Below are 13,472 nucleotides of genomic sequence, written 5' to 3' on the forward strand. Positions count from 1 at the left end.
CCCGGAGGGTAGGCAGAGGCAACATTCTTCCAATTATTAATTAATGAAAGGTACATTAATGTCTAAAAACACTTAACATTATGTAAAGTGCAAAATTTGTAGGATTTGGTTTCCGGCACCACTTACGACATTTAGGACCACTCCGTCTCTTTCCCATGTGCGTTCTATGTCGTAAAAGGCGACTAAGAAAATAGGCACATTCTTCGTTTGCCATGATCCAATATGAGTTATATTCCCCTGCAAAGATTGTGGAGGTCAGATGGGAGTCTCTTCGTGTGAGAACCCAATAAAGGATTATGGTCAAGGGCTCTTCTCCAGAGAGTTGAAGACATAATCGGGACTAAAGCCAGGAGGAAGAAGAAATAATACAACTAAAAAGTATAAAAGTTAATGAACTAGTATTTTATAAATTATAACTTTAATGACATACGTACCTACATATAATCACGTCTTTATCCCTTGTGGGGCAGACAGAGCCAACAGTATCGAAAAGACTGAAAAGCCACGTTCAGCTATTATTACACAGATGCATTTATCTTCATAACCTTGGGTTAAGGCCAAAACATGCAACCTTGTCACTCTAACTGCACCACGAAATTGATGGACTAATACAAGGCTTTATGCATTATCTGATGCACTATTACCACATAAATTTGAAATATATTGTATTAGAGACCGCCCGCGACTTCGTCCGCATGGAAACCCTATCAATCCCGCAGGAACTTTGGGATAAAATGTAGCCTATGTGTTATTCTGGGTCTTCAGCTACCCACATACAAAACTTCATCGCAATGGGTTGAGTAGTTTTACCGTGAAAGTGTAACGCTACCGTGGTATAACTAAAATGCCGTTATCTGACATCAGGATTTTCACCTTTTTTACCAGTAGAATAAGAAAAAAAAAACTCTTTCGATCTGTACATATATACGACTTTTTGGTACCTTTAAGTCATAAATAGTTCACGTTTTCATTGAAGAATGGCATCAGTTTAAATTTTACCGCATTTTTGACGTTTTTCTTAAAATACGTATATGTACGCACAAACTTTCGCATTTATAATATTAGTAGGATGTGAATGCAACACAGACAGTAAACCATTTTCATTATTAAATTAACATACATATACATACATATGGTCACGTCTATATCCCTTGCGGGGTGGACAGAGCCAATAGTCTTGAAAAGACTGAATGCCCACGTTCAGCTATTTGGCTTAATGATAGAATTGAGATTCAAATGGTGACAGGTTGCTAGCCCATCGCCTAAAACGAGAATCCCAAGTTTTTAAGCCTATCCCTTAGTCGCCTTATTATTAAATTTCACGATTTTTTTTATTACCTGTGTGCCAGAGCTAGCAGTGTATTGTTTATTGTATTGTTTAATGATTGAATTGAGATTCAGATAGTGACAGGTTGTATGAAGAACGTCACAAAAACTACCCTGCTTTTGATTGAAGATACATACATTGGTTTGAGTAACGGTCTATGCTCTTGCGAAGGGAAAAAACATAAGTATATATAAAACTGAATGTGTAACTCAAATCCGAGCTAAGTTAGTTTCTCTGCGGGTCAGAGGTTAGATGATAGTCAATCATTATAGTCATCTGAACAAGACAGGATTCCTAAGGTCATGTTTAACTGGATTACCAGACTTAAGTCTAATTAATTAGTCACTTCATCTATACATATAATAAAACAGTAAAAATATTTTGTCTGTACATTTAGTATTTTAGACTGAAATGAATAGAGGGACACTTAAAATGAATAAAAAGTTATCGTCATTTGAATGAACTCCAGGCATGAATTTGCCTAGTTACGAAATTTGAAATTCAAAGTCAGATAATTTAAGTTAATATTTCAATGATTATTATATTGATTATATATTATTATTTCACATTTTTGTAGATTCAACTCGAAACTTACGCGGACGAAGTCGCGGGCAACAGCTTGTCTTATATATTAAGTTTCCGTACTCCTCCGGAACGGCTTGACCGATTCTCATGAAATTTCGTGAGCATATTTAGAGAATCGGCCAACATCTATTTTTCATAGACCTTACCCCTTATTGATAAGGGTGATCCACCCTTAACATTTTTTTTTGTCTAAGAAATTTAGGTCTACTTAAAAATATTTATATGGCAAAACAACGTTTGCCGGGACAGCTAGTATATTTATAAGTTTCTATGTTAGTTCTGCCTGAAAAACAATCAAAGTATGTCCGCAAAGTTAGGAGAACCAACAGCTGTATGGCTCCACAATTTCTAAAAATGCAATTTCCTTTCTGCAATGAGATTGGAAGTCGTAGCAACGGCATGTCCAGAGTAGACTAACTTTTGCTGTCAATAAAGCAAAGTAGTAAAGAGTAAAATAAAATTGTCACTAAAAACCCAGTTAGTACGGGCTTTACTAGAGTCGATGAAATTGAAATCTAAATCGTTGAACCTTAAAAAGGGGCACTCATTATCTTATTCTTGTTTCGAAAAATATAAAAAATAGGGGTTTTAGATTTTACTTATTTATCCAACAATATCAAGAATTGTGGTGTTGTGGGTGGGAACATGCGCGGGCGGCGCGAATTCAAACGACCCGAGACAGTGCGGCGTTGCTGGCACCAAGCGAGTGTACGGTGACCAAACATTTTGATACTTTATGCAATATTTTGATTACTTTTATCTTTGAAACATATTTTCTTTATATTATATTTTATTCAATTAAATTGTACATGATTAATTTTGTCCTTAAACATGTAATGCGATTTACAAGACAGCTTGTATATTTATTTAGTTTGGTAGCGAAAAAATTAAGTGTATGACAGCTCTGCCCGCGCATATTGTAAAGTCAGGTTGGGATTATTCTTTTAGGCTGTTTTAGCTAACAACCTAAGTATTATCATTTGAATCTCAGTACCATCATTAAGCAATACGAAGCAAATGGTCATAGTCTTTTCAAAAGCATGTCGTCTACGTAAGGCATAAAGACGTGAGTATATGATGTATTTAATAAATTCATGAACTGTTCCGATTTTGACACAATTATAGACTCCTCATCACCCGAACTTCTCTCCTCAGAGGTGTGTATGTAACCTAGCCTAGGATAGCCTAACCTATCAGAAATTACGTAGTCTTTTATTTCTATAAGTTCTAAAGGCTCGTGCAAAAGCACACGGTACATTATAAAACTGAAAACGAATGTTTCACCGACAAGGCGGTATCTAAATATAGCGACATAGCGTGTGGTGGCCAATCGATGTCGCCTTGGCCCCACGAACTAATTCCCACGGCATATTCATATTTACTAAAGGGTAATAAAACGAGACATTTTATTACTCAGATTATACAGAAAAAAAGAAATGAGATCATAGTATTTTTTGTGACAAGTGGAAAGTAGTCTTTGCCTACCCTTTCGGGAGCGAGGCGTGATTTAAGGTTTACATACATATATAAAATCACGCCTCTTTACAAATTTCCCGGAGGGTTTTAGAGACTACATCTTTCCACTTGCCACGATCTCTGCATAGTTCCTTCGCTTCATCCACATTCATAACTCTCTTCATGCAAGCTCGGCGGTTTCGGGTACTCTTGACCTGACCCTTTGCCAGGACGTCCTTAATTTGCTTCTTTTCCCTGGCGATAATCCCGGTCACATCACCATCTTTGGAGAACCGAAAGCCTGAGAGGGGTCATCCAGGACCCTGTCAAGGGCTCACCCTTGACCAGGGTCCTGGATAATGTGAGGTTTTTACACGAATCGACTACCATTCTCACCTACGCAACCTTACCAATATTGGATCATGGTTACAAATCTAGCTGCCTGAATGTGCAGGTTTCCTCACGATGTTGTTGTAAATAAAAAAACTTATAATATGTTGATCAATGAAAGCAAAAGAGTTTAATTTTGATTGATAAATAATTACTTATTTTTCTTGGATAATTTTTAAATATAACTAGCAATCGCTACATAGTATAAAGCAAAGACTTTTTCCGCGTCTGACTCTTTGTTTGTATGTATATATGTATGTTTAAATCGTTAAAACTGTACAACTGATTTTGATGCAGTTTTTTTAATAGATAGATTGACTGAAGAAGATAGTTTATATATGAATAAATGCTACCCGTGCGAAGATAAGTTCGGGTCGTTATTGAAGATAATCTTTGTGATAAATAATATTATATAATTAATGCCGTGTAGTGCCGTGCGTGTGCCGTGTAGTTCCCGGCACAAATAGAAAAATGATAAGGACCAATCCATCTCTTTCCTCGTGGATGTCGAAAAAGACGACTAAATGATTGCCTTCTAAACTTGGGATTCTTCTTTAAGCGATGGGCCACCAAACCTGTAGTTATATAGTATTTTTATTTTTAGTCGACAGTTAAGAAAAAATATTACAGCCAATGCACTAACATTTTAAGGTTTTTATTCGGGAAAACTTTCAGTTTTAGTTAAACTGAAAATATGTTTCTAGCACGCTAGCTTGTGCTAAATTAAAATAGCCAGGTTGTTTAAAGGCTAGAATTAAAAAAAAAACACCATTGACGTCAATGCTTGCCTACTTTTTTAAAGTATCAACCGAGTGGGGTTGGAAATAAAGTCAAAATTTGTGTAAATAGGTATAATATGCCCTAAATAATTACATTTCAATAGATACAATCTATACTAACATAGTAAACAAAGTCAAAAATGTACAATTCAAGTAGAGTTTGTTTGTTTGAACGCGCTAATTTTAGGAACTACTGGTTCGAATTGCAAAATTCTTTTGCGTTGAATAGACCATTTATCGAGGAAGGCTTTCTTCAGCATTAGTGTGGATTATTTGCTTTTTTGTACATGCATATTATCACGTCTTTATTCCTTACGGGCAAGACACTGCCTTCAGTCCCGAAATGATTGAAAAGCCAAATTCAGCTGTTTAGCTTAATGATAGAATTGAGATTCAAATGGTAACACGTTGCTAGCCCATCGCCCAATAGAAGAATCCCAAGTTTATTACATATCCCTTAGTTGTCTTTTACGGCATCCATAGGAAGGAGATGTATGTAATGGTCCTATTCTATTTTCTGTTGTTGCCGGAAACTACACGACAAGATTTTAATCAACAATCTTTTTAAAAAGAATATCAGACATACATACATATGGTCACGTCTATATCCCTTGTGGGGTAGACAGAGCCAACAGACTTGAAAAGACTGAATGGCCACGTTCAGCTATTTGGCTTAATGACAGAATTGAGATTTAAATAGTGACAGGTAAAATATCAATCTGTTGTTTTAATTTTTAACCGATTCCTACTTTAATTGGCTAACTAGCAAAAACTACCTTTTTATTTGTATAGTAGGTACATTTTTAAGTCATGTAGCAAATACAATTCATAAAACGAGAAATACCGACACGATGAAATTCTAATTGAGTGTCGCCATTTTTTTCCATTTTTAGGGTTCCGTACGTCTGAACACAAAAACGGAACCCTTATAGGATCACTCGTGCGTCTGTCCGTCCGTCGCTTACAGTCAATTATCTCCGAATCTATTAGACCGATTAAGTTGAAATTTGGTACACATATCAATTCCTGTGACCCAAACACAGAGGTGTGACGTGAGCAGATGAAATCTGTACCTATATGGGGGGTTATTTTTGGGCGGGAAGGGGATAATTAAAAAAAAATTCTGTAAACTGCATTGTGTGGCATATCAAATGAAAGGTCTTGTCGAGAAGATCTTAAATGTATTTATGTATGTTTTGACGAAAATTGACCATTCCACCCCCCCCCCCCCCCCTTATCTCCGAAACTACTCAACCTAAAATTTTGAAAAAATATACAGAAATTAGTTTTCACCTTATAGATTATAGGAAAACCAATAAGAAGTCCATGATATTAAAATAACATGGTAAATCACTCAATATTGTGCGTACCAACTTACATTTGCATGTGGAATGTGTGGGAGAACATATTTTTAGTTACCACAAACAAATTTGGGCCAGATTTAAAAAACATGATAGGTAACATTGTACGGAACCGTCTTCACGCGAGTTCAACTCGCACTTGTCCCCTTTTTTTTATTTATCGGTACCTACGCCCACAAATTGAAAGCTTGAAATATTAATGATAACCAGATTACGTTCACGGATAACGCAATATCTCATTAATTTCCCGTTGCTAGTGGAAATTTTGGAATATAGTGCTCTATTCCTCCTACACGATCCAAGGAACATACCTACATATTAAATTACAGTATCGTAATTTCGTACGATGTATTAACAAACTAATTAGTCTAACCCCTCCATGGGGTCCAAACTTAAATAATATATTTATTTTTACATTCAAGTTTAGGAATTTCAATTTTTTTTAAATTAGGAAGACTTATTATTAGTGTAGTTAAGAAATTGTTAGAGTCACATTTTGTCAACTTTAAATTAAACTTGTCAAATAAATATTACATTTCATCGATGGATACAAATATCATGCATACATATAGTCACATATATATCCCCTGCGGGGTAGACAGAGCAAACAGTCTCAAAAAGACTGAACTGACGGGCCACGTTCAGCTGTATGGCTTCATGGAATTGAGATTCAAATAGTGAAAAGTTGTGAGTGCTGCTCTTCTAAATTGCCGGTAACCACACGACAAATTACAATCAATTGATAAGAATTTTTCAATTGTATGAACAATACTCGGCTGAAAAGTTGAATCTTAAAATGTTTTCCGTGTGAAAAGAATTGGACTACTCCAACTCGTTCCCATGGATGTCGTAAAAGGCGACTAATTGATAGGCTTATAAACTTGGGATACTTCTTTAAGGCGATAGGCTAGCAACCTGTCACTTTATGAATCTCAATTCTATCAATAAGCCAAACAGCTGAACGTGACCTATCAGTCTTTTCAAAACTGTTGGCTCTGTCAAGAGATATAGACGTGATTATATGTATGTATGATTTTTCTTTTCTCTTCTTAATTGCTACAGACGATGGTTGCAGAGTTAAATTAAGTATTTTTATACCTCACCTCGATTGACAATTGTGACTTTTATCATTGTAATTTGCATAGTAAGGTATACGTATCTAAACTCAACTAACTTACGGGATAGGCAGATCCAGAACAAAATTGTAATAAAAGAATCATAAGTTTATAAGTTTTTCCCTTGATTGTTCTTTTTAGCGGAATTACAGAACTGACCTTTCAGTCTTTTTAAGACTAAGCTGTATCAACCCCGCCAGGAATATAGACGTGATTACATGTAAGTAATATTTTTTTTAAATCTGAGCGGGAAGAAGGATAAGCTATGGTTTTTCTTCCCTAAAGCAATATGGAACAAAAAAAGAATTTACTATCTAAAAATTTACATCAGACATTCGGAACATCTAAGGAAATGATCAAAGGATCGTTGAAACAATATTTTATTTTTAAACCTAAAAAAGTGTGCATGGAATTTGGCTTCTTTTTTATGCAAAGAATTTCTGTGACGCTAATGTGATTTCGCAACATTCTTTATTGTCACAAATTGGACAGAGAACTTTTTAGCCAGTCCGTTCATATTAAGTGCAGATAGAAAGAAAGGTAAGTGTTCAATTTTGCTCAAGAGTCTATCACCCTTTTGTAGGGAGTGGACGTTTAGTATTACGTATTTATTAGTAGGACGTATTAGACACTATCGCGTGATGATTCCGACAATAATGGACATAATGACATAGTTATCTTTAAGTAATTATTGCATTTTTTAAATTGACTTTCCCATTGTACTTTGTTTGTTCGAAAAATCTTTATTGCATAGAAATTTACACAGTTACAAGAAAATAGTTAGTACATAGTTATAAAAGAAATAACTTGCAATGGCGGACTTATCCCATGAAGGGATCTCTTCCAGTCAACTGGCAAACAATAAAGGAACAAGATAATTCAGTAAAAAGCGGCAAGTCACTGTGTTTTTAGCAATAATATAATAATATACTAACAGAAATACAGATAATAGACATATACCTATCCACTAAATATATATGTATAAACTTATTAATAAATAAACATACATAAACTAAGATAAAGTTCGTTCGATCTAGGTGCTCAACTGGACAGGAACTTTAATACGTTATTTTTAAATATATTGATGGTCTGTGCTTTGAATGGACGTATTGTCTGAAATCGGAGATGAATTTGAAATAATGTATTGAGACCTCATCGTCATTCCTATTCGGGCCTTTACAGTGTGAAACCATTTCAGCTTACGTGGCTTTGATATATTTTCCACACTATTGGCTCTGTCTTACCTGTTAAGAGATAGTGTGTTTCGTAATTAGAGTTAATTAGAGCCTTATTTTTTGGTTACAGGCTGTGCAATGACGTTGTATCAAAACGGAACCACACTCTGAAACCCAGGGTGGTACTGCCTGAAAACTATGTGAAAGGTAATGTATATACATATATTATTACTACTCTCCTTAAAATTTTCCACTTTTATTTATTTATTTATTTATTCTTTACTAGCTTTCCCCCGCGACTCCGTCCGCGCGGATGTCGGTCTTCGCGTAGATGGTTTATTTCTCCATTTTATTTTCAGTCCGGTCAATTTAGACCAAAAAATAGGAATGAAGCTACATTAATTCCCATCAAGCTGAAAATGAGTATAATTGTTTAAAACACATTCAAAAGCATTATTTCAAAATTCCCCATGATTCCGGTTTAAGGAAAAAAATTACCCAAGGTCAAAGGTAAGAAAATGGGATTTTCACGATTTTCTTCAAAACGGTAAGTTTTATAGGAAAACCTCAGACATAGATTGTAGATCATAAAGATATCTATAAAAAGGAATCAATTTTTTTTTTTCAATAAAGCTACCGTTTCTGAGATATTACGATGCAAAAAGTTGCAAGCATCATATTATGCATAAGCACGTCTCGTATATACTCTATGTAGCAGTAATATAAGTAAAAATATTGTTCTGTCGGTAATTTTAACTTGAATTCAAAATATAAAATATACATAAGTATAATGAAACCCAGTCCCTTCATTTATACTGTAGTGAAACCTTGAGACAACATCCGTCTCTCTGTTTAATTGTGTGCGTGGCTAGGCTCGTATAGCTGCTTTATCTCAGAATGCTCAACACATGAAATACCGTTAGTCTTTAATAATAGTTGTCCTTGCGGGGATACCGTTGTCGGCTATGGACACCACGGCCTCTTATGCCCTAGGAGTGCCGGCCGTTTAGGGCGCCATGCCGCCCTAAATGATATAATCCTTCGTGCTCTTGCCACCATCCATGTTCCAGCCGTTCTAGAACCAAACGGTCTGGCTCGGGATGATGCCAAGAGACCGGATGGTATGACTTTGGTACCCTGGAGATTGGGGCGGCCTTTGGTGTGGGATGCTACTTGTGTCGACACACTTGCGCCGTCTCATCTTCAGGTTACTAAATCTAAGGCCGTTCTGCTTCAAATGAGGCAAAAAACCTCAAAAGGCGCAAATATGTAGTTATCGGGATCAAAGTTTACATCAGATGGCAAGTGTGTGATAGTGATATTGAAAGGAGAGTGAACGCGGGGAACATGGTGAATGGAGCTTTGCATGCCTTTATGAGCAGTCTTTGTGTGCACAGGGGCGTGTTGGTCCCGACATTAATGTATGGGAGTGAAAGTTGGGTATGGCAAAAGAAGCACGAAAGCAGAATAAATGCAGTGGAAATGAGAGCTTTAAGGAGTATGTTGGGTGTGAAATTGAGTGACCGGATAAGGAACAGCGTGATAAGGGAATGTTGTGATGTGAAAGAAGATGTAGTTACAGGAATAGAAAAGGGTATGTTGAGATGGTTCGGTCATGTGGAGAGGATGAATGAAAACAGGTTGACTAAGCAGATATACATGGAGAGTGTGGAGGGAAAAGGTCGGGGTGGGAAGACCTAGACGAACATATCTTGATCAAATTAAGGACGTCCTGGTAAAGGGTCAGGTCAAAAGTACCCGAAACCGCCGAGCTTACATGAAGAGAGTTATGAATGTAGATGAAGCAAAGGAAGTATGCAGGGATCGTGGCAAGTGGAAAGAGGTAGTCTCTGCCTACCCCTCCGGGAAAGAGGCGTGATTTTATGTATGTATGTTTGTATGTAGTTATCGGTAATATCTATACTTTTGAACCTTTTGGGGTAGAAACTCTGGGACCGGGGGGCCTATCTGCCCATCAGCTTTTCCGACATTTGTCGAAAAAGCTAATTGAGGTATCTCTTGACCGGAGGGCTGGAAATTATCTGGCTCAGAGAATCAGCTTTGCCATTCGAATTGGCAATGCTGCCAGCCTTCTGGGCACATTCCCGCATGTTGATGCTATGCAAGGACTGTACAATTTATAAATTAAATTTTAGTTTGTAGTCATCTTTTTTCTTTCTTTTTATAAGTAGTTTTAGTTTTAATTTGATTATTGCATTGAATTTGATAATTGTAATCTCTTTTATTGTCCTAAGATGATTTTCTTCACTTAGAGTTATTCTATTTTTTTAAATAATAAATGCGAAAGTTAGTCTTGAGTGCCACTGCGTAGTGAAAACACGTGTTTATTCTAACCTATTTCAGACTTTTTCAAGTTTAATAATAAAAATGTTAAAAAAAAAACGCGCTAATAGTACACTACCTCAGCGGTGGCAAGGAAACGGATGCATATTATGACGCTTGCAACTTTTTGCATCGTTATATCACAGAAACGGTAGCTTTGTGGAAAAAAATTATTGATACCTTTTTTATAGATAACTTTATGATCTACAATTTATGTCTGAGGTAATTTTCCGAATTGAAAAACTTACCGTTTTAAAAAAAATTGCGATACACCCATTTTTACCTTTGACCATGAGTAAATTTTTTTCCTTAAACCGGAATCATGGGGAATTTTGAAATAATGCTTTTGATTGTGTTTTAAATAATTATACTCATTTTCAGCTTGATGGGAATTAATGTAGCTATGTAGTATTTTTTTCATAGTAATTAGTAGCGGCCCGCTTGTGCAGCAAACGGTTCAAGCCAAAGCCGACTTTAGGCGCTACAGGTAACGGCGCTAAATCCACTGCGGGTAACGCAACGTGTGTTCGCGGTTCTACAGAACAACGTCTATGGATAAACTGAAAAATTAAGATTTTTTTTCTTCGTATTTTTTCGAGATAAAAAGTATCCTATTTTACGCCCAGGATAATAAGGTATAATTATACCAAGTTTCATCAAAATCGAACCGTTAGTTTTCATGTGATGCCTGAACATACAGACAGACAGACAAAAATTTTTTTAATCACATTTTTGTGTTTGGTATCGATCCAGTAACACCCCCTGCTATTTATTTTTTCAATATTTTCAATGTACAGAATTGACCTTTCTACAGATTTATTATATGTATAGATTGTAACAATTACATTTTGTAAAGTACAATAGGCGGACTTAATGCTACTAAATCTCAAACTTATTTCGAGGCTAATTATTTATTAATCTGTGTAATTTTTTCCCACATGACCAAAGAGATGACCATAAAATCACGCCTTTTTCCCGAATGGGTAGACAGAGACTTCATCTTTTCACTTGCCACGATCTCTGCATACTTCCTTTGCTTCATCCACATTCATAACTCTCTTCATGCAAGCTCGGCGGTTTCGGGAACTCTTGACCTGACCCTTTGCCAGGACGTCCTTAATTTGATCAAGATACGTTCGTCTAAGCCTTCCCACTCCGATCACTGCATCATTTAATCATCATCATACGTCATCGTAAGAATATTTGTTTAGAAAATACTTTTTTTTTTCAGAAATGCGACCGCCCGCACGCAAAGGTCAACCAGTTATTGTCGAGTTCAGTATATACGTAGTGGATGTGAATTCCATTAACGTGGAAGATATGGATTTCAGGTTAGAAGTACAAGGTAGCTCGTAAGGCTCTCGGCACACTAATTGTTTATTTAGATTGACCCCTCAATTAAGTGGTCCCTGTGACCCAATGGTTGGACCCAAGCAAAGATTTTACGGATTGGAGCATATATACAACCTCCGACACAACATCGTCGGAGCCGCGGTTCCCCAGGCGTCACACCTAGCCTGGCGGAAGATCTTCCCTTTGGTGGCGGTCGAGCCGAATCATCGCTCCCGCTACAACAATATTGTTATTTATTGCAAAGTTGTAAAATACGTATGGGCGTGTTATATAACATTGTTACACAATCTTAATGTTACATATGGAAGGAAGACAAAAAAAATTGACAGAAACATTCCGCGCGTCTTCTTAACATTTTAAAAAGGATTTGATGCTCTTGAGATGACAAAAATCTGAAATCGATTTCTTTTGTAGACGTTAAGATATTTCCAATAGGTTTATTTTCGTGAGGTTTATTTTTAACTTGCCTTTGATATTGAATAAAATATTTGCCTAAAATAGAACTCGTTGGCTTGAACAGTATTGACTACGGACTTATTCACGGAACTTTGGTAGCTTCTTTGTACGAGCTTGCGTTTAAATAGGCCAATGGACATATTATCGAGCAATATTTGGAAAGAAGCAAATGCTGCAGTGCAATCTGTTACCGCTTCTTCTGCACTGACGCTTTGGAAGCGGCAGTAAACTTGGTTTTAATTAATTTATTTTACGTCAACCAAAACCAAAAGATATGACAATCATTAAGTGATATTGAAGTGTCCCATTATGATGAATAAAAGATTTGAATTTATTCTAAATTTATTATATTCGTTTTTTGAAGACCAATCTTTCTCGATCTAAAATGTTGGACTTAGTTCTTCATAAGCTATTGCAGAAATGTAACATCATGTCTTCATTACTTAAACAGTGGACTAAACTTACAGTCTCTAAAAGACTCGCCGTCAGCTGGACTGCCCAATAAGTTAGGTAGATTAATGTTGCTAACTCATAGAAACTCTCATCACATACATACATACATATGATCACGTCTTTATCCCTTACGGGGTAGACAGAGCCAACAGTCTTGAAAAGACTGATAGGCCACGTTCAGCTGTTTGGCTTAATGATAGAATTGAGATTCAAATAGTGACGGGTTGCTAGCCCATAGCCTAAAAGAAGAATCCCAAGTTTATAAGCCTATCCCCTAGGCGCCTTTTACGACATCCATGGGAACGAGATGGAGTGGTCCTATTCTTTTTTGTACTTTCATCACACATACAAATTACATCTTTATTCCTAACAGGGTAGACATAGCCACGTTATGCTGGATACTTATCTTAGCTTGATGTTTAATAACGCTAAAATGGCTTTTATTATAAGCGCGATAAGTACTCGAAAAAAGCATTTTTTTTTTCAATTACCTACTGAGTTTTCAAAAGTCCTGAATAGAATTGAGATTGAGAAAGGGTGCCGGGAACCACACGGCACTCGTGTTTTATTATCGACTAGATGTGCCCGCGACATGGACCGCATGGAATAGTTATTTTAGGCATCATTGAAGCCCTCAAGGATGAATAATTTTCCCCGTTTTTTTTCACATTCTCCATTAT

The 13,472-nt window shown here is 36.3% G+C and overlaps 1 protein-coding gene across 1 annotated transcript in view; it reads left to right on the plus strand.

Annotated features, from left to right (window-relative positions):
• Positions 1-13,472, plus strand: part of LOC106142894 (glycine receptor subunit alpha-1) — a 54,058-nt gene that overhangs the window by 16,232 nt on the left and 24,354 nt on the right. Inside the window, exons 3-4 of the mRNA XM_060944858.1 lie at positions 8,318-8,394; positions 11,762-11,861. Coding sequence (XP_060800841.1) covers positions 8,318-8,394; positions 11,762-11,861 — 177 coding nt within the window. The remainder of the gene's footprint in view (positions 1-8,317; positions 8,395-11,761; positions 11,862-13,472) is intronic.

Source organism: Amyelois transitella, chromosome 6 (genome assembly GCF_032362555.1).
Source record: "Amyelois transitella isolate CPQ chromosome 6, ilAmyTran1.1, whole genome shotgun sequence".
NCBI classification, from domain to species: domain Eukaryota; kingdom Metazoa; phylum Arthropoda; class Insecta; order Lepidoptera; family Pyralidae; genus Amyelois; species Amyelois transitella.